We start from the raw sequence: 21,676 nt of genomic DNA on the forward strand, positions 1-21,676 counted from the left end.
TCAAGGCAGCTGGGACCATAGTCACCAAGAAAACAATTGGTAACACATTACGCAGTGAAGGACTGAAATCCTGCAGCGCCCGCAAGGTCCCCATGCTCAAGAAAGCACATATACAGGCCCGTCTGAAGTTTGCCAATTAACATCTGAATGATTCAGAGGAGAACTGGGTGAAAGTGTTGTGGTCAGATGAGACCAAAATCGAGCTCTTTGGCATCAACTCAACTCGCCGTGTTTGGAGGAGGAGGAATGCTGCCTATGACCCCAAGAACACCATCCCCACCGTCAAACATGGAGGTGGAAACATTATGCTTTGGGGGTGTTTTTCTGCTAAGGGGACAGGACAACTTCACCGCATCAAAGGGACGATGGACGGGGCCATGTACCGTCAAATCTTGGGTGAGAACCTCCTTCCCTCAGCCAGGGCATTGAACATGGGTTGTGGATGGGTATTCCAACATGACAATGACCCAAAACACACGGCCAAGGCAACAAAGGAGTGGCTCAAGAAGAAGCACATTAAGGTCCTGGAGTGGCCTAGCAAGTCTCCAGACCTTAATCCCATAGAAAATCTGTGGAGGGAGCTGAAGGTTCGAGTTGCCAAACGTCAGCCTCGAAACCTTAATGACTTGGAGAAGATCTGCAAAGAGGAGTGGGACAAAATCCCTCCTGAGATGTGTGCAAACCTAGTGGCCAACTACAAGAAACATCTGACCTCTATGATTGCCAACAAGGGTTTTGCCACCAAGGACTAAGTCATGTTTTGCAGAGGGGTCAAATACCTATTTCCCTCATTAAAATGTAAATCAATTTATAACATTTTTGACATGAATTTTCTGGATTTTTGTTGTTGTTATTCTGTCTCTCATTGTTCAAATAAACCTACCATTACAATTATAGACTGATCATGTCTTTATCAGTGGTCAAACATACAAAATCAGCAGGGGATCAAATACTTTTTTCCCTCACTGTACAAGAGCCATGTAAGCTAAGCCTTCTAAGGCAGAGCCGGCTCCAGGCATAAGCGACATAATCATTTTTGGGGGGAATTCAGTCGGGGTATCAACTTACTGTTGAGAGTTAGAATAGTAGAATACACAAGTTGCATATCAAAGCTGGGCTTGGTTAAAACCCTGGATGGGAGACCAAAGGCATAGCTGTAGATAAATCAACTGTCCAGTAAGAGCCCAGCCTTAACCATGGAAACTCATAACTGAAAATGAAAATGTATATACAAATATTTTAATTTTCTTATAGAAATTGTCATGTTTTTTTATATGTTGACTTATAAAAGAGAATGTGAAACCTATAAAGAATGCATTTCTTTTGTAGAGGTTACATTCCCAGAACATACTCAGTACATAAACTTTTCTTATAATCTAGCCTTTAGGGGGCCCTATGCGAGATTTGGTTGGGGGGCCTCCCACCATTTTCGTGGCCCGCCTCTTGACGGTGGAGAGAAACATTTTAGTTTTAAAGTTAATTTCCTGCAATTCTACACATTATGCAATGGGGCGGAGAGAAAACGTTGCAATTTTATAACACATTTCATGCAATTCTACTCATTTTCCATGGGGAAGAGATCTTTTTTTGCATTTTAAAGCAAAACATTGTTACCTGAAATGGCTAATTGAGTGACTGTCAGTGACTGATACAACAGACAAAAACTGCTGATGAACAACCACATTTCGAAATTGCACCTGGTGTATTCTACTATTCTTACTCTCAATAGTAAGTTGGGAGTCCCCCCCCCCCTCCTATAATATTCATAGATGACTCATATAATTCATATATTTTGTCTCAAATATGTCATATTATATATTTGTAGGAAATGCACCACAATCATTCAATTGTGTATGTCAAATAAGGTATATAAGGTAGTGCTTTACATTCATACCCATATACAGTGTTGAAAATTTGGTCACTAATAAGCTCCTATGTAGTGGTTGTACAGTATGCTATACATGACATCAGAGCTCGGGCTCTGCGCTTCACAGCGCTGTGTGGGTTTTGACTGACAGCTGATCTGAATTTGATCACGAGCAACAAGAAGTTGCCCCAATCCCTCCTGGTAATTAGGCAACTTTTGCAAATGTTTTGTTGTCTGAGTGAGGGAAATGCTGTAAATTAAGATGGCTCGATATATTTTGAAAGATGATACGCTGAGGATTATAATAAATACAGCTTTGATGTCATAAAAGCAAGCCAAACACCCATGAATCCAAATGTGCTCTTCACATTTCCAAATCATAAAACTCATGTCATATACAGTGTCAACATTTCTGATCACTATGTTTGATGTACAGTTAAAAGATTACCCTGGGTTGTTCTGAACCAAATGAGCATATGTTTGTTTTATTGTGTCGAAAATTTGCTGCGGCACATGCACCTGAATGCACTCATGACTCCTTTCTAAGCGAACCACAATTAATATTTGTTTCTCTTAATTGCCTTGTGAAAGCCTAACACTGTAATGTTGTATTTTGCAGGGCCTTCAAAAAGTATTCATACCCCTTGACTTATTCCACATTTTGTTGTGTGACAGCCTGAATTCAAAATGGATTAAATTGAAACATTTTCTCACCCATCTACACACAATACCCCATAATGACAAAGTGAAATTTTAGCTAATTTATTGAAAATGAAATACATAAATATCTATTTTACATAAGTATTCACACCCCTGAGTCAATACATTGTAGAAGCACCTTTGGCAGCGATTACAGCTGTGAGTCTTTCTGGGTAAGTCTCTAAGAGCTTTTCACACCTGGATTGTGCAACATTTGCCCATAATTATTTTCAAAATTCTTCAAGCTCTGTCAAACTGGTTGTTGATCATTGCTAGACAACCATTTCCAGGTCATAGATTTTCAAGTAGATTTAAGTCAAAACGGTAACTCGGCCACTCAGGAACATTCACTGTCTTCTTGGTAAGCAACTCCAGTGTAGATTTGGCCTTTTGTTGTAGGCTATTATCCTGCTAAAAGGTGAATTCATCTCCCAGTGTCTGGTGGAAAGCAGACTGAACCAGGTTTTCCTTTAAGATTTTTCCTGTGTTTAGCTCCATTCCATTTCTTTCTTTTTCTGGAAAAACTCCCTGTCCTTAACAATTACAAGCATACCCATAATATGATGCAGCCACCACTATACTTGAAATTATGGAGAGTGGAACTCAGTAATGTGTTGTATTGGATTTTCCCCAAACATAACACTTTGTATTCAGGACAAAAAGTAAATAGCTTTGTCACATTTTTTTGCAGTATTACTTTAGTGCCTTCTTGCAAACAGGATGCATGTTTTGGAATATTTTTATTCTGTACAGTCAGTGGCGATTTTAGTATGTAAATCTTGGTAGATGCATGCCAGCAAAGCCACTACACAACACAACACTAAACAATACATTAATTGCACAATGACGGTGACAAACGGTACCCACAAACTGTTAGGGCCTACATAAAGCTGTCCCAACAGCAGAGCTTTCTTTTCAGCACCATGGAGTGAATCCTTACCACTGCTACACCTGGCTATCAGTGGAGCCTTGGCTGGCAGCGAAACAGTTCATTCAGCCTCATTTACTGCCTTAAAAAAAACATAGCTGATATGGGTGACTTGCTTAAACAAATGTGGTTTCTACTGACAGTTGAGATGTACAAACTATGGCATAAGGGGACGACGAGCGGATAAGAGGCAATCTGTAATTTTGATTAAGACATTAATGAGCGAGCTAGGACGGACGTAGTCAATATAACTATTTTTTCAGCACTTTTGAAATGTACAGCGACAGAAGTCAGAACATGGGCCGTTCTTACAGTATTCTCCCTGTACACCAAGTCAGAACCGTAGGATAAATAAAGGGGGCATATAAGCAGACAATGAAAGCTCTTACAATATTCGATGATTACATTTCTCTAAAACAGACATGTGCACCACCAAGTCAGAACAGTAGGCTAAGTTATTAGGGGGAAAGGGACCAAAATATTAGGGTGAGGCACATGGGCTACTAACAGCTTACTACACCACATACACTTAGTATTACTTTCTGGCATATTACATAATTTATGCAGCAGCATACAATACATTTTTGGACTCACCTTGTTGTGCTGTGCTCACTTGAACAGGAAGGTGGCGCGGCGGTCCTTGTGGGCAAATTTTGTCATCAAACTTTGTCATCAAAGTCTGTCATTCTCTGGATTTAAAGTGCTTTCAAGACAACTGGGAACTCTGAAAAAAACAAGGTCGAATCATGACGTCAGTGATCTTCAGGTCGGAGCTCTAGAAAGAGGCCTGAGTTCCCAACTTGGAATTCCGAGTTGGATAACCATTCAAAACTTATTTTCCCAGTCGGTGCTCGTTTTTATCAGAGTTCCCACTCACTGAAGTCTGAGATATCCCACGAACCCACTCCACTGAATAGCAGGCTAGTGATTGCTTTGCAACAATTAGCCACTGATTCCTTCCAAACCACTCATTGTTGAATTTTCGATTTCCAACTTGTTGTGTAATGTTTATGTCCAATGGCCGATGAGCACCGATACGTTTTATCTATAATTTCTCTTCATATGACAAGGATTGAAAAGGATTTGCGAGTAGATTGTTGACGTAATTCATGATGCTGACTGCTTGTCTAGCTTACTAGGTACGATTTTGAAAGTATGATGTTGACATGATCAGTCCAGTCAAAGCTACGGTAGATATAACGTGATTTGACGTAATTTTATCTGTGGTCAATGACCTTGAGCCTTCTTGGATGGGTACTTCTAATGTAACTCTATGGCAGCACCCAAGGGTCTTGAATTTTCGAGCTCTCCCCATAGATTTTGCGGTGACGTAGTGTCCACATGAGTGACAGAACACTGAGTCAAACACGGTGCAACTAGAGAACATTACCAACCCCTATGCTCCGTATTTTCCGCTGGCTGCCCCACCACCACAGAAAGCACTGAGCTAGGCTGAAACAACAGCATTTGGTGCTGCCTTACTCAAGAAAGCAAAAAAGAGACCATGTTTGTATGTGGCTTTATTAACTCAATGTTTTTTTTTATTTATTTTTTTACATTGTTTGCAAACTGATATGTGACAAGTATTAATGACAAAATAACATGCAAAACAGGCACAAAAAAAAGAAGATAAATATGTATATATATTTTTTGGAGCTAAACAGGTGGGGCTCAAACCAGATGTGGTTCTGCCCCACCTTACCTGAATGATGGGTCAGCACTGTGTACAGGCTTCCTTCTTTTCACTCTGTCAATTAGGTCAGTATTGTGGAGTAACTACAATGTTGTTGATCCATCCTCAGTTTTCTCCTATCACAGCCATTAAACTCTGTAAGTGTTTTAAAGTCACCATTGGCCTCATGGTGAAATCCCGGAGCGGTTTCCTTCCTCTCCGGCAACTGAGTTAGGAAGGACGCCTGTACCTTTGTAGTAACTGGGTGTATTGATATACCATCCAAAGTGTAATTAATAACTTCACCATGCTCAAAGGGATATTTAACGTCAGCTTTTTTTTACCCATCTACCAATAGGTACCCTTCTTTGCGAGGCATTAGAAAACCTCCCTGGTTTTGTGGTTGACTCTGTGTTTGAAATTCACTTCTCGACTGAGGGACCTTACAGATAATTGTATGTGTGGGGTACAGAGGTGAGGTAGTCATTCAAAAATCATGTTAAACACCATGCAACTTATTATGTGACTTGTTAAGCACATTTTTACTCCTGAACTTATTTAGGCTTGCCATAACAAAGGGGTTAAATACTTATTGACTCAAGACATTTCAGCGTTTCATTTTGTATAAATTTGTAAAAATTTCGAGAAACTTAATTCCACTTTGACATTATGGGGTATTGTGTGTAGGCCAGTGACAAATCTCAATTTAATCAATTTTAAATTCAGGCTGTAACACAAAATGTTCAAAAAAAAGTCTAGGGGTGTGAATACAATTTTTGGATTGCGTTAACAACAACAGTAATTGTGTGATGATGGGGATGCAGGGTTGTGTTCCAAACAAAATTACTACAAGTGTACTTGCTGTAGTTCCTCAATGGCACAGCTAGGAGAGCTCAAAAAAGTACCTTATTGGTCTTGGCCATAGTGGAGTTTGGAGTGTGACTGTTTGAGGTTGTGGACAGGTGTCTTTTATACTGATAACAAGTTCAAACAGGTGCCATTAATACAGGTAACGAGTGGAGGACAGAGGAGCCTCTTAAAGAAGAAGTTACAGGTCTGTGAGAGCCAGAAATCTTGCTTGTTTGTAGGTGACCAAATACTTATTTTCCACCATAATTTGCAAATAAATTCATTAAAAATCCTACAATGTGATTTTCTGGATTTTTTTTTCCATTTTGTCTGTCATAGTTGACGAGTACCTATGATGAAAATTACAGGCCTCTCTCATCTTTTTAAGTGGGAGAACTTGCACAATTGGTGGCTGACTAAATACTTTTTTTCCCCCACTGTAGTTGAAGACTATTCTTTGAGTCATAAAAGTGTATTGAAATTGTGGCCACTTGGAGACACCAGTTAGTCATCTTACTCAAACTCTTGTATTTGTTGTTGTTTTATGTTGCGACTATCCCACATTTTCCAGGAATAGTCTTATCATGTTACTGAATGTATGCAGAGTATATTTTTCTGATTTCGTTATCAACAAATGCATCGGAAAGTACAGTAAATGTAAAATGCACATAAATCAACAGTGTAATGTTTGGATTCAGTCTTGTCAGGTTAACTGTTGTGTACTCACCTTTGGTCTAATATTTTTCCCATTATCTCAAACTGTTCCCTTTCAATTGCTACAATGGTTATGCATATGATTTTGCATTTACATTTAGCCCTGTCCATATACAGTGCATTCGGAAAGTATTCAGACCCCTTGACTTTTTCCACATTTTGTTACGTTACAGCCTTAATATAAAATGGATTAAATAAAAAATAGTCCTCATGAATCTACACACAATACCCCATAATGACAAAGTGAAAACAGGTTTTTAGAAGTTTTTGCAAACTTATAAAAATAACAATAACAGAAATACCTTATTTTACATAAGTATTCAGACACTTTGCTATGAGACTCGAAATTCAGCTCAGGTGCATCCTGTTTCCATTGATCATCCTTGAGATGTTTCTACAACTTGATTGGAGTCCACCTGTAGTAAATTAAATTGATTGGACATGATTTGGAAAGGCACACACCTGTCTATATAAGGTCCCAAGGTTGACAGTGCATGTCATAGCAAAAACCAAGCCATGAGGTCGAAGGAATTGCCCGTAGAGCTCCGAGACAGGATTGTGTCGAGGCACAGATTTGGGGAAGGGTACCAAAACATGTGCAGCATTGAAGGTTCCCAAGAACACAGTGGCCTCCATCATTCTTAGATGGAAGATGTTCGGAACCACCAAGACTCTTCCTAGAGCTGGCCGCCCGGCCAAACTGAGCAATCGGGGAGAAGGGCCTTGGTCAGGGAGGTGACCAAGAACCCAATGGTCACTCTGACAGGGCTCCTTAGAGTTCCTTTGTGGAGATAGGAGAACCTTCCAGAAGGACAACCATCTCAGCACTCCACCAATCAGGCCTTTATGGTAGAGTGGCCAGACGGAAGCCACTCCTCAGTAAAAGGCACATGACAGCCCGCTTGGAGTTTGCCAAAAGGCACCTAAAGGACTTTCAGACCATGAGAAACAAGATTCTCTGGTCTGATGAAACCAAAATGGAACTCTTTGGCCTGAATGCGAAGCGTCACATCTGGAGGAAACCTGGCACCATCCCCATGGTGACGCATGGTGGTGGCATCAAAATGTTGTGGGGATGTTTTTCAGCGGCAGGGACTGGGAGACTAGTCAGGATCGAGGGAAAGATGAACGGAGCAAAGTACAGAGAGATCCTTGATGAAAACCTGCTCCAGAGCGCACAGGACCTCAGACTGGGGCGAAGGTTCACCTTCCAACAGGACAACGACCCTAAACACACAGCCAAGACAACGCAGGAGTGGCTTCGGGACATGTCTCTGAATGTTGTTGAGTGGCCCAGCCAGAGCCCGGACTTGAACCCGATCTAGTGTCTCTGGAGAAACCTGAAAATAGCTATGCAGCAACACTCCCCATCCAACCTGACAGAGATTGAGAGGATCTGTAGAGAAGAATGGGGAAAAACTCCCTAAATACAGGTGTGCCAAGCTTGTAGCATCATACCCAATAAGACTCGAGGCTGTAATCACTGCCAAAGGTGCTTCAATAAAGTACTGAGTGAAGGGTCTGAATACTTATGTAAATGTGATATTTCAGTTGTTTATTTTTAATACATTTGCAAAAATTTATAAAAACGAGTTTTTGCGTTGTCATTATGGGGTATTGTGCGTAGATTGATAGGGGAAAAAACAATTTCATCCATTTTAAATTCAGGCTGTAACGTAACAAAATGTGGAAAAAGTCAAGGGGTCTGAATTCTTTCCGAATGCACTGTAGGCCAATTCCCACAGGTGTAAAGGGTTAACACATAAATATATACAAATACACAACTGACATATAAGGAAAAATCTTACCAGGAATAATCTTACCAGATTAGATTACTCATTAGATATTTTATTTTTCGATATGTGTTTCCACAGACAAGGAGTATGCTGAGTCTTTCTATTGGACCAGAAGGTACGTTTGGAGGTGTGTGTTTGTCTGATGGAGCGACCTTCACAGCATGAGTATTCTCCCAAAAAGTCAGACCAGATCCGTCTTTGTAACTGAAATGGGCTAAAGGAAAGGAAGACAGTGAAGACTATTTGGGTATGCTGAAATGTAGATGTGGAAGAGAGTCTGTTTGGGAATACCTTACATGGGCTCCCCTATTTGATGTTTTCACCACACCCTTGGTGTGACCTTTGACACCTCTGAATCATCCCTCATGACCCCTGACCTTGTCCTCTGACTGGTTATGTATGACCCTCCCACTGACCCTCTTGTAAATGGAGGGAGAGGAGCAGGTGGACTGCATCTGTGTGTATGTACAGTACCAGTCAAAAGTTTTAGAACACCTACTCATTCAAGGGTTTTTCTTTATTTTTACTATTTTCTACATTGTAGAATAATAGTGAAGACATCAACACTATGAAATAACACATATGGAATCATGTAGTAACCAAAAACTGTTAAACAAATCAAAATATATTTTATATTTGAGATTCTTCAAATAGACACCCTTTGCCTTACTGACAGCTTTGCACACTCTTGGCATTCTCTCAACCAGCTTCACCTGGAATGCTTTTCCAACAGTCTTGGAGGAGTTTCCACATATGCTGAACACTTGTTGGCTGCTTTTCCTTCACTCTGCCATCCGACTCATCCCAAACTATCTCAATTGGGCAGAGGTCGGGGGATTGTGGAGGCCAGGTCATCTGATGCAGCACTCCATCACTCTCCTTCTTGGTAAAATAGCCCTTACACAGCCTGGAGGTGTGTTGGGTCATTGTCCTGTTGAAAAACAAATGATAGTCCCACTAAGCCCAAACCAGATGGGATGGCGTATTGCTGCAGAATGCTGTGGTAGCCATGCAGGTTAATTGTGCCTTGAATTCTAAATAAATCTCAGACAGTGTCACCAGCAAAGCACCCCCACACCATAACACCTCCTCCTCCATGCTTCACGGTGGGAACTACATATGCGGAGATCATCCGTTCACCCGCACCGCGTCTCACAAAGACTCGGCGGTTGGAACCAAAAATCTCAAATTTGGACTCCAGACCAAAGGACACATTTCCACCAGTCTAATGTCCGTTGCTCGTGTTTCTTGGCCCAAGCAGGTCTCTTCTTCTTATTGTTATCCTTTAGTAATGGTTTCTTTGCAGCAATTCGACCATGAAGGCCTGATTCACACAGTGACCTCTGAACAGTTGATGTTGAAATGTGTCTGTGACTTGAACTCTGTGAAGCATTTATTTGGGCTGACATTTCTGAGGCTGGTAACTCTAATGAACTTATCCTCTGCAGTAGAGGTAACTCTGGGTCTTCCATTCCTGTTGTGGTCCTCATGAGAGCCAGTTTCATCATAGCGCTTGATGGTTTTTGCGACTGTACTTGAATAAACTTTCAAAGTTCTTGAAATGTTCTGTATTGACTGACCTTCATGTCTTAAAGTAATGATGGACTGTCATTTCTCTTTGCTTATTTGAGCTTTTCTTGCCATAATATGGACTTCGTCTTTTACCAAATAGGGCTATCTTCTGTATACCCCCCGTACCTTGTCACAACACAACTGATTGGCTCAAACGGATTAAGAAGGAAAGATATTCCACAAATCAACTTTTAAGAAAGCACACCTGTTAATTGAAATGCATTCCAGGTGACTACCTCATGAAGCTGGTTGAGAGAATGCCAAGAGTGTGCAAAGCTGTCATCAGGCAAAGGATGGATATTTAAAGAATCTCAAATATAAAATATATTTTGATTTGTTTCACACTTATTTGGTTACTACATGATTCCATATGTGTTATTTCATAGTTTTGATGCCTTCACTATTATTCTACAATGTAGAAAATAGTAAAAAATTAAGAAAAAACCCTTGAATGAGTAGGTGTGTCCAGACTTTTGACTGGTAGTGTATGTGTGTGTGTGTGTGTGTGTATGTGTGTGTGTGTGTGTGCACATGTTTGTTGTGAACTCCTCTCTCCTCTACTTCAGGTGTGTTTGAACTGCTGTCCTTGGTGATCTCTGGGATGAAATCTATAATGGACAGAAATGAGGACTTTGCGTTTCTTAAAAGCATGATCATGGAAAGGAGATTCCATCTACTGGTCAAGGTGAAACTGGCTTTAACTACTGTGATGTCATGGCAATGCTACAGTTATGTAATGATATCTGAGAAAGTTTATCATGTACAATTACAGTATGTCATAGTGTGTAGCTATGGAAATGCAAGAGGGATGTACTGGGTAGTATTCACTAGGAACCAACCGGAAGCAAACGGGCCGAAACATGGAGGGACTACCTGAACATTTCCCTTGTTTCCTCGTTTTCTCTTGCGAAACGTTTTGCTGTGGTGTGCACTAATGAATACAACAGATGTACATCATCGGTGATGTACTGTAATAGTAACAACCAGTGTCATAGCCTGAATCTCTCTCCTTCTTCTCAGATCCACGCGAGGTTGAGGCGGTTTGGAAGAAGGAATCCTGTCCCGGTCCGGGATAACGCAAAGAGTCTGGCCTGTAACGTAAGTCTTTCTCTGTGCCTTCAGATGGATGGATGAATGGATGGATGGATATAAATATAGATAGATAAAGAGAGAGAGAGAGAGAAATTTTTAATGATAAGTGTCCCCACATACAGTGCCTTGCAAAAGTATTCAGACCCCTTGGATTTCTTCACATTTTATTGTGTTAAAAAGTCAGATTAAAATTGATTTAATTGTCATTTTTGCTCAACAATCTATACAAAAAACTCTGTAATGTCGAAGTGTAAATCAACAATTATTTTGTATTTTTTATGGTTAATAACAAATGAATGACTAAAATATAGTTGTTGCATAAGTATTCAGCTCCCTGAGTCAATACATGTTAGAAACACCTTTGACATCGATTACAGCTGTTAGTCTTCTTGGGTAAAGTCTCTAAGAGCTTTACACACCTGGATTGTGCAATATTTGCCATTATTCTTTTCAAAATTCTTCAAGCTCTGTCAAGATGCTGGGGATCATGGCTAGACATAAATCATAAGTCTTGCCATAGATATTCAAGCAAATTTAGGGTGGCAGGTAGCTTAGTGGGTAAGAGCTTTGTGCCAGTAACTGAAAGGTCACTGGTTCTAATCCCTGAGCTGACTAGGTGAAAAATCTGTTGATGTGCCCTTAAGCAAGGCACTTAACCCTAATTGCTCCTGTAAGTCGCTCTGGATAAGAGCGTCTGCTAAATGACAAAATAAACTGTAATTTGGCCACTCAGGAACATTCACTGTGTTCTTGGTAAGCAACCCCAGTGCTTTGTGTTGTAGGTTATTGTCCTGCTGAATGGTAAATTCCTCTCCCAATCTCTGGTGTAAAGCAGACTGAAGCATGTTTTCTTCTAGTATTTTACCTGTGCTTAGCTCCGTCCGGTTTCTTTTTATCCTGAAAAACTCCTCAGTATTTGCCAATGTAAAGCATACCCATACCATGATGCAGCCACCACCATGCTTGAAAATAAGGAGGCAGTTGCTCAGTGATGTGTTGTGTTGGATTTTCCCCAAACATAAGGTTTCGCATTCAGGCCATTTAGCATTTCCTTGCAGTATTACTTTAGTGCCTTTGGAATATTCTGTATATTTGTATTCTTCTTTTCACTCTGTCATTTAGTTCATTATTGTGGAGTCACTACAATATTGTTGATCCATCATCGGTTTTCTTCCATCACAGCCATTGAACTCTGTAGCTGTTTTAAAGTCACCTATGGCCTCATGGTAACATCCCTGAGCAATTTCTTTCCTGTCCTGCAGCTCAGTTCAGAAGGACGCCTGTCTGATTTGTTATTGTTACCCATCTACCAATCACTGCCCTTCTTTATGAGGCTTTCGAAAAGCTCCCTGGTCTTTGTATTTTAATCTGTGCTTGAAACGCAATACTTGACTGAGGGACCTTACAGATGCTGTATGTATTGGGGACAGAGGAAGGGTTAGTCATTCAAAATTCATGTCAACCTCTATTATTATTTATATATAAAATGTTGTTGAGCCACATTTTATTCCTGAACTAATTTAGGCTTGCCTAAACAAAGGGGCTGATAATATATTGTAGTTATGACTTTTTTTGTGTGTGAATTTTGTGTGTATTTTGTATAGATTGTTGACAGAAAAATTACAATTAAATTCATTTCAATCACACTTTGTAACAATAAAATGTGAAAAAATCGAAGGGGCCTAAATACTTTTTCATGACATCCATTGACTAAGCAACTATGACCAACCGAGGCAAAGCCTTGTTTTAAAGTGATATTATTTTACATATCTCTTCTATACAGAGTGAAATCATGGGGGACAGTTTTCAGCATTAAGGTGTTAAAATAATTTCACCCCAAGTGTAATGTTTCAGCTTTGAGGACTAGAATTAATGTCAACTCCATAAAGTGACACTGAGAATTCCCACTCTCCCATAATCCTCTACTTCACCCCTCCCCTTTAACTCTCAACCCTACTCCTTTGTCTTAAGTACCTTCTCCTTATCTCACTCCCCTACCCCACTGTTCTGTAGTATGTCCAATGTGGGCATCCGTATTTGTGTCTAACATGCGCAGAGTTCAGTAAATCGGTGGAAAAGATACAGTTACTGTCAGTACCCCCCGCCCCATTCCCTCTTTCCTTATGCCCTATCCTTGTTCCGCCTCCCATTCCCCTTACTCAAGGTCCTGTTAGACAGCCACTCCAGGCCTGGTTTAAATCATCAATGTCTACTGAAGGGGCCAAACCAAAGAGCTGTTTTTCTTCAAAATGGCTTCTGTTTGCTCACAGCGGAAAGTATTGACCTTCAGGCAGACTTACGGATTGTTTGGTTTGTGCACACAACATCTTGAAGCACACTCTTAGAAAAAAGGGTTCCAAAATGGTTATTCGGCTGTCCCTATAGGAGAACCCTTTTTGGTTCCAGGTAGAACCCTTTTTGGTTCCAGGTAGAACTATTTTGGGTTCCATCTAGAACCCTCTGTATAAAGGGTTCTACATGGAACTCAAAAGGGTTCTACCTGGAACCAAAAAGGGTTCTTCAAAGGGTTATCCTATGGGGACAGCCGAAGAACCCTTTTAGGTTCTAGATAGCACCTTTTTTTTCAAAGAATGTTGTGTTTTCCCTGGAGGCTGTTGCACTCTGCCTTGGATAAATCTATGGGGAAACATTGCAACTGTCTTGAAGCAATAAGTTACAACAGTATCACACTAGACATCTCACCACGAAACACACCATCCTCATTGTTATATCAGAGGCTGCATACTGTGTGTGTGTGTGTGTGTGTGTGTGTGTGTGTGTGTGTGTCTGTGTCATAGTTGGCTGAGGAGCTGTGGACTCAAGTGGCCAGTGCTGAATGTTCAGAGTTGATCAGCCTGCTGTCCAACCCACACATCAAGGTGAGTCTCCCATAAAGGATATGAAAGTAAATAATGTCAGACTCTCTCATTCAGTCAAACACATTCCTCATTCCGTTTCTTTTAGAGACACACATTAAGGCCAGGCACCACACCCTAAAACTGTATTTTTTTCCCTTGATCATTTCACAATCAACTTTTACCAGAATGTGGACACATATATAATACTTTTTGCTATTACAATTCTTCTGAAATATTGAATTAAAATATGCAAATTTGGTGATATCTCACAAAATAATGTATATACTGTATTTGCATATTACGCAAATACATTTTTCTGGACACTAGATTAAGTCAGCCTGAATATTTTACTTTCATATATTACACATAGCCGATTGTGGATAAATACATTTTTCAACTTTCTATCTGTAAACTACTAAAGAAAGGTATGTAAAATGCATTTTTGCAGCATTTCTCAGAAGAAAATCTCAACTAGAATAAAATGTGTACAATTGTTACAGGAGGGGGTTGCAGTTCCGGAGCGACCCACTAGGTGTCCTCCTCCGACAACCTTAGGCACCTCCTCACTCACTAATCATGATCCTACTGGTGTCAACTGTGTCTACCTGTTCACCTGTGTATTTTTGCCCTCACTTGTGTTCCCTTGCTCAGTTTTCTCTGCTAGTTTCTCGATGCCAAGCAGTACGAATCAGTGTCTGATCGCGAGATGTATGTACAGGTACTTGAGAAGTGTTCTCCCTGTTTCATTGTTGTTTCAGTCGTAGTTAGTATTTCGTATTTTTGCTGTCAGCCTGATTTTGGAGATCAATTTGCACCTCCTTTATTTTATCGTGATTTTATCCGTTATTTTGTATCCTGGCTTTGGGATCACCAGTAAAGATCCTTGTTTCACCATCTCTGCCTACTGCCTACTGTCTATTCTGCACTGCACCTGGGTCACACATCACACCAACCCTTACAGAAAACTGAGCAAATATGGACCCAGCGGAGGCAGCACAGTATCGTAGCGCATTGGCAATGCAGGGAGCTATACTGAACCAGCACGACCGCAGCCTGCAGCAGATAACCGAGAATCTCCGCCAGCTGACGATCGCCGTGCAGAGCCGGGTGGACACCGACCAACGCCGGCAGCCGGTGGAGCAGAAGCCGCGGCAGCTGCGTCTCCAGTCTCGCCTGTGACATCGCGGGAACCCCGCCTACCACCTCCGGAGAGGTACGACGGATGTCCAGAGGGCTGCAGGGAATTCCTCACCCCAGTGTTCCCTGGTATTCAACCTACAACCCTCCTCCTTCCCGACGGAGCAGGGCGGGGTGGCCTACATTATCACTCTAGTGACAGATCGGGCCCTTTCCTGGGCTACCGCGGAGTGGGAAAGTCAAACTCCGGCGTGCTCCGACTCCTACCAATTCACCCGGGAGCTACGCAAGGTGTTCGACACCTCTCCGCCTACGTCCTGTTCTGGTCTCCACCGACCACTCATCAGCCCAAACCACCATCCCAGACCACCTACCAGTCCTTACCTCTTCCCCAGGTCCTGCACTCCGAACCGCCTACCGCCCTAGCGGCGGTTGCCACCGGGTGGACGGCGGCTACAGTGTCAGTCACCGGCCCAGACCTGGCAGGCCTTCCCCGGGTGTATTGGGATCTAGGGGAGGTGTTTAGTAAGAGGCGTGCCAAGGGCTTACCTCCTCACAGGCCATACGACTGCGCTGTCGATCTCCTGCCGGGCGCCATGCCCACACGAGGGCAATTATTTTCCTTGTCCCGGCCGGAGACGCTGGCCATGAGGGAGTATATCGACGAGGCACTCGTCGAGGTTCACATCCGTCCCTCAACCTCACCCGCGGGCGCGGGCTTCTTCTTCGTGGGGAAAAAGAATGGTGGGCAGTGGCCGTGCATTGATTACCGGGCGCTCAACGACATCACGGTTAAGAACCGCTACCCACTCCCCCTGATGAAGACGGCATTCAAGTCATTGCAGGGAGCCCAGGTCTTCACCAAGCTGGACTTACGAAATGCCTACAACCTGGTGAGGATTCGGGAGGGGGACGAGTGGAAGACGGCTTTTAACACACCCAGTGGGCATTATGAGTACCAAGTCATGCCGTTCGGTCTAGCCAATGCACCTGCGGTGTTCCAGGCCTTGGTCAATGACGTGCTCCGGGACCTCCTCGACTACAGCGTCTTTGTGTATTTGGATGACATCCTAATATTTTCAAAGGACATGAGTGAACACCAGCAGCACGTTCTGCAGATCCTCCAACGCCTTCTCCATCACCAGCTCTACGTCAAGGTGGAGAAGTGCGTGTTCCACACGGAGACAGTCTCCTTCCTGGGGTTCATCTTCACCCAGGGGGACCTACGGATGGACCCAGCCAAGGTCAGCACGGTACTGGATTGGCCCCAGCCCTCCTCCCTCAAGCAACTACAACGGTTTTTAGGGTTCACTAATTTTTATAGGTCGATTTATTCACAATTTTAGCTCCCTAGCCACTCCCCTGACAGCCCTCACCCAGACGAGCGTGCGCTCCTTCGCCTGGACCCCCGGAGGCGGGGAACATATTCAATGCGCTTAAGCAGCGCTTTACATCGGCCCCTGTCCTAGGGCATCCAGATCCGTCCCTGCCGTTCATTGTGGAGGTGGATGCTTCAGACATTGCGGTGGGAGCAATCCTGTCCCAGCGGTTCCTCACGGACGGTAAGACTCACCGGTTTTCGAAGGCTGCCCACTTCATTCCCCTTCTCAAACTCCCGTCGGCCTTGGAGACGGCCAAGTTGGTGGTGCAGCACGTTTTCCGGGTCCATGGCCTTCCCCAAGATGTGGTGTCGGATCGGGGCCCTCAGTTCGCCTCCAGGTTCTGGAAGGCGTTCGCCACCTGCCTCGGCGCCTCTGTCAGCTTGTCTTCCGGCTTCCATCCCCGGTCGAACGGGAAGACGGAGCGGGTCAACCAGGATCTGGAGGGGGTGCTGAGGTGCTACGCCTCCAGCAACCCAGATATGCATCCCACGTTCCATGTGTCCCTCCTCAAGCCCGTCGCCACCTGTCCCCTGGGGGGGGCCACCCGCTAGGTGTCCTCCTCCGACAACCTTATTCACCTCTTCACTCACTGTCTGGACTAATCGTGATCCTGTGTATTTATTCCCTAGCAGAGAAAACTGAGCAAGGGAACACAAGGAAGTGAGTTAGTATTTCATATTTTTGCTGTCAGCCTGTTTTTGGAGACCAATTTGCTCCTCCTTTATTTTATCGTGACGAGTCCGTTATTTTGTATCCTGGCTTTGGGACCACCAGTAAAGATCCTTGTTTCACCATCTCTGCCTACTGCCTACTGTCTATCCTGCCCCACACCTGGGTCACACCTCACACCAACCCTTACATACAATATATCAACAATTCCCTATGTATACTATAAGTCTTAAGAGAACCACACAAAATGTGGTGAATGCAGATTCTTCTGAGTCTGAAAAAAATTAGTTGGCCTGTGGGAAGAGTCTGACTTTAGGGAAATAGCAGTTAAAGACAAGGACACTGAATTTAGACTACCAAACGCCAAACACCTATTTAGACCCATTCACCATTGCTTCAAAGTAAGTTACTATATATAGTCCAGTTTATAACATTCTCTTTGAAATTAGCTTTTAAATTTTGTGTGATTCAATGTAGTGAGCTTTGAAATGATGGATATATGTCCATTTAAAAGTGGTTACAATTCATGACATTTTGATGACTAATGAAAATATGCATTTTCATCAACTTTTTGACTTTTTAGTTTTTTAACTTTTTGAAAATACTAACATTAATGGACCAAAATACAGAAAATCTCCAAATTGATAAGTAGATGCAAAAATGTAATTTTAGCCTGTGGTGCCTGGCCTTAAAGTAATCTGTTCCTCCTGCCAATGTTATTGCATGCATGTAAACACACACATGCGCGCGCGCACACACACACACACCCGCTGCCCTTTCCACCCACCCACACACACACACACACACACAAACACACCCACCCATACACACACAAACACACCCACCCACCCACACACACACACACCCGCCCACACGCACACGCACGTCCGCCCGCCCACACACCCACCCACCCACACACACACACCCACCCACACACACACACAACCTCTTCTGACTAATCAACAGGTGCTGTTTCAGTATAGCCTATAATTACTACTTACATGGCCCAATTCGTTGGGAGAAAAATTTATCCAGGCTTGAAATGTAGTTTGGTTTCCCCCTCCCTTCATCTGCCCTTTACACAAAGCTATTAAGATCTTCAAATTAGCGTCATTAGCAGCAAAGGTAACATAACCAATCATGTTCATTATTGTCATTACAACTGCAGCCGGTCTGCATCGGGCAGAGAAAGAAACTGAGCGATTAAAGGGGAAATCTAGGATTGGTGCATACATTTTTTGACTTTTAAATTCATTATATATAGCAATTGATTCTTGAAGAATATAACCTGTTTGAATCCCAGATTGCCCTTTACTGCATGTGTTTCTATTCAATCCTATCGACTGCATCTCAGAAGCACTAATATTCTGGAATTGTTCGGTCTAATTACAAAGCAGACACACAGAGTGCCTGGTTTTCCAGGGCTGCAGTAGAGCTCCTTTATTAACGAGGGATTGTTGCCAGCCCAGGAGTGCGTCCCAAATGGCACCCTACTCCCTATGGGCCCTGATCAAAAGTAGTGCACTATATAGGGAACAAGGTGCCATTTGGGATGCAACCCAGGACTTCACTGCAGATTTATCTGGATAGCTTTAACGACCTGTTTGTTCCTGGCTCTCGCTTGGTGGCTCATACATATGCTTGTTACTGTTAACGTTACTGGATTTTTTAACCTGTTATGAACTGACCAGTATTATATTGTATTGTATTGGCCTTTTAATTCTTATGACTATGGACAGATGTATCACAAACAGACAGATAGATAGATTAAAGTATGGATAGATATATGGATTCTTTCCTTCCTACCTGGACCGACCGCCACTAATACATACAGGGTGCAAAATTATTAACACCCTTGATTAAGATGAGCAAAAATGAAAGTATAAAATAAATAATTCAAATAATTGACGTGTGCTTAGGGTTATTGTCTTGCTGGAAGATTCACTTATGGCCAAGTTTCAGCCTTCTGGCAGAGGCAATCAGATTTTTGGCTAAAATATCTTCGTACTGGGTAAAGTTCTCGATGCCGTTGACCTTTACAAGGGCCCCGGAAACAGTGGAAGCGAAATAGCCCCATAACATCAAAAATCCACCACCATATTTTACAGTAGGTATGGGGTTATTTTCTGCTCATGCATTCTCATTTCCACACCGAATCCACCACTGGTGTGAGTGACCAAAGAGCTCTATTTTCATGTCATCCAACAAATGTAAACGCCTGGAGTTTGCTAAACGGCATTGGCACTTGGATTGGAAAGGGAAAGTGGGATACCTAGTCAGTTGTACAACTGAATGCATTCAACTGAAATGTGTCTTCCGCATTTAACCCAACCCCTCTGAATCAGAGAGGTGCGGAGGGCTGCCTTAATCGACATCCACGTCTTCGGCGCCCAACCGGTGCTTTGGTCAGATGACGTGAAAATAGTGCTCTTTGGCCATGCACACCAGTGGTAGGTTTGGCGTCGAAATGAGAATGCGTTTTAGAAAAAGGCTCAGTGCCGTTAACCTCGCAGGGTGAGGTATTGAAAGGTATTGAAAACAGGGGTGTCAATAATTTTGACCCCTACATTTTTGAGAAATACAAATATTACTTTTTAAACAAAACCTCTTTCTCTGAGCAACTGTATTAGTATAAAATAATATAACTTCCCAATTTTTTGAGCACACAATATAGCTCAGTATTTGAATTATTTATTTTATACAGTCATTTTTGCTCATCTTTATCAAGGGTGTCAGTAAATTCAAACCCCGCTGTATATGAAAAGCTACTCTCGCTGTTTTCTAATGTTCTCTGTCCAGGGCCTTCTCTCTGTTCACGACACAGTAGCACAGAAAGGTTATGACCCCGAGCTGCCACCCCTACCTGATGACATCGAGGAAGAGGATGAGGACTCTGTGAAGATTATAAGCCTGGTCAAAAGCCAGGAGCCACTGGTGAGTGGATCATGGGCGTAGGGATGAATCCTTAATTGAGATCTCTAGTTAGGATTGTGCTCATGCAGCCTGAAATCGGTGCCATACATGGGATATTTTACTTACATTTGTGCACCTCCATTTTGTGTAACATTTTGTTACGTTACGTTACAAATTAAATAAAAGGAGGTGGGTGGGCGTATAATGTGACTGTCTGGCAACCCAAAGTTTGCGGGTTCGAATCTTGTCGGGGACAAATGTAACATTTGACCTAACCCGTTTCTAACCCTAACCTTATTCTCCTAACCGATACGTGAATTCTCGCTACATTAGCTGCTAACATTAGCCACAAATGCTAACAAAGCAACAAGCAGCCTGGCCTCCAATTCAAGTGCTTATTGTGTAAATGTATTTATGTTTTCAATAAATATTTGGAGACTAAATATAGTTCACGTTGTCAATAATCCTTTGGAGTTGACAGTTCTTTTGCCCCAAAGTTGCGCACGCATTAGTTTTATTGCACCCGTCTATACGTCCTCCAATTTGTATGCAATTGTACGACCGTTATTCCATTCGTAATGTAACGTAACCTAACATATCTTACTAAATGGAGGGACACAAATACCTACAGTATTTCAGACAGAATTCACGGTATGTTACCTGTAAAAAAAAAATAGAACAGTCCAATTTTTACCACTTTCTTGCCAGTATACCCCGTTATATACATCCCTGTGTGTAGCCGGCACTGGGGAGGGTGGGAGGGGTTGGAAACAGAGGCAGGAAGTGGTACACCCAAGTGAGCATTGTGCGTCAGGACGTGAGAGTCGCAGCGCATAAGAGCCTAGTGCGTGCCAATGCCACTTCTGAATGATCTCTTTTAAGAAAATACTGCAATCATGTCTAGGTCCCTTGGCGGGTTTTACTGTACCGCGATTTGTACCCCCTACACCGTTCAGATATAAAGAAAAGGCGGTATAAAGAAGTTTGTATGGTAAAGATTGCAGGTTTTTGTCTACATATAAAAGGGGTAAAATAAACATCCCAAATCATGCAAATTGCCCTGAGGCCAGGTTGGCTCATTCTGCAACAATATGGGACATGTGCTGAGGGTTAAAGCCATATAAAATAGCTTTTATAGCCTAAGTAGCTGATTTGTTTCTGGGTCCTGAGATAAATTGTAGCCACACAACCAAGTCCATGGAAGCCACACAAGCAAAGGTGTAACCATGACAAAAGCCCCAAGATGGAAAGACAACATAATGAGCAGGGATATAGAAAAACCTGGGGGCTGCAAAGTCTTTCCATACTCAAGCTTTGGAGAGTCAATTCTTCCATATCTTTGCTGCCATATATCTAGTGACACATTGCAGAGTTCGAGCATTGTTGTGTGTGTGCGTCTCTCTCTTTGTGTGTGTGTGTGTGTGTGTGTGTGTGTGTGTGAACGATCGAGGTTGGATGGTATTTTCGGCCAATAATAGAAAACATACCGTTATGCAGACTGATAAGTATTACCAAACGTATACGTATG

At 42.5% G+C, this 21,676-nt stretch overlaps 1 protein-coding gene across 1 annotated transcript in view; it reads left to right on the forward strand.

The window, feature by feature from the left end:
• The window catches only part of LOC121534565 (MAGUK p55 subfamily member 7-like), a 54,121-nt gene that overhangs the window by 2,672 nt on the left and 29,773 nt on the right, over positions 1-21,676 (forward strand). Inside the window, exons 2-6 of the mRNA XM_041841140.1 lie at positions 8,604-8,640; positions 10,664-10,782; positions 11,118-11,195; positions 13,988-14,068; positions 20,035-20,169. Of these exons, the coding sequence (XP_041697074.1) occupies positions 8,613-8,640; positions 10,664-10,782; positions 11,118-11,195; positions 13,988-14,068; positions 20,035-20,169 (441 nt within the window). The 5' untranslated portion in view covers positions 8,604-8,612. The remainder of the gene's footprint in view (positions 1-8,603; positions 8,641-10,663; positions 10,783-11,117; positions 11,196-13,987; positions 14,069-20,034; positions 20,170-21,676) is intronic.

Source organism: Coregonus clupeaformis, chromosome 21, assembly GCF_020615455.1.
Source record: "Coregonus clupeaformis isolate EN_2021a chromosome 21, ASM2061545v1, whole genome shotgun sequence".
Lineage (NCBI taxonomy): Eukaryota > Metazoa > Chordata > Actinopteri > Salmoniformes > Salmonidae > Coregonus > Coregonus clupeaformis.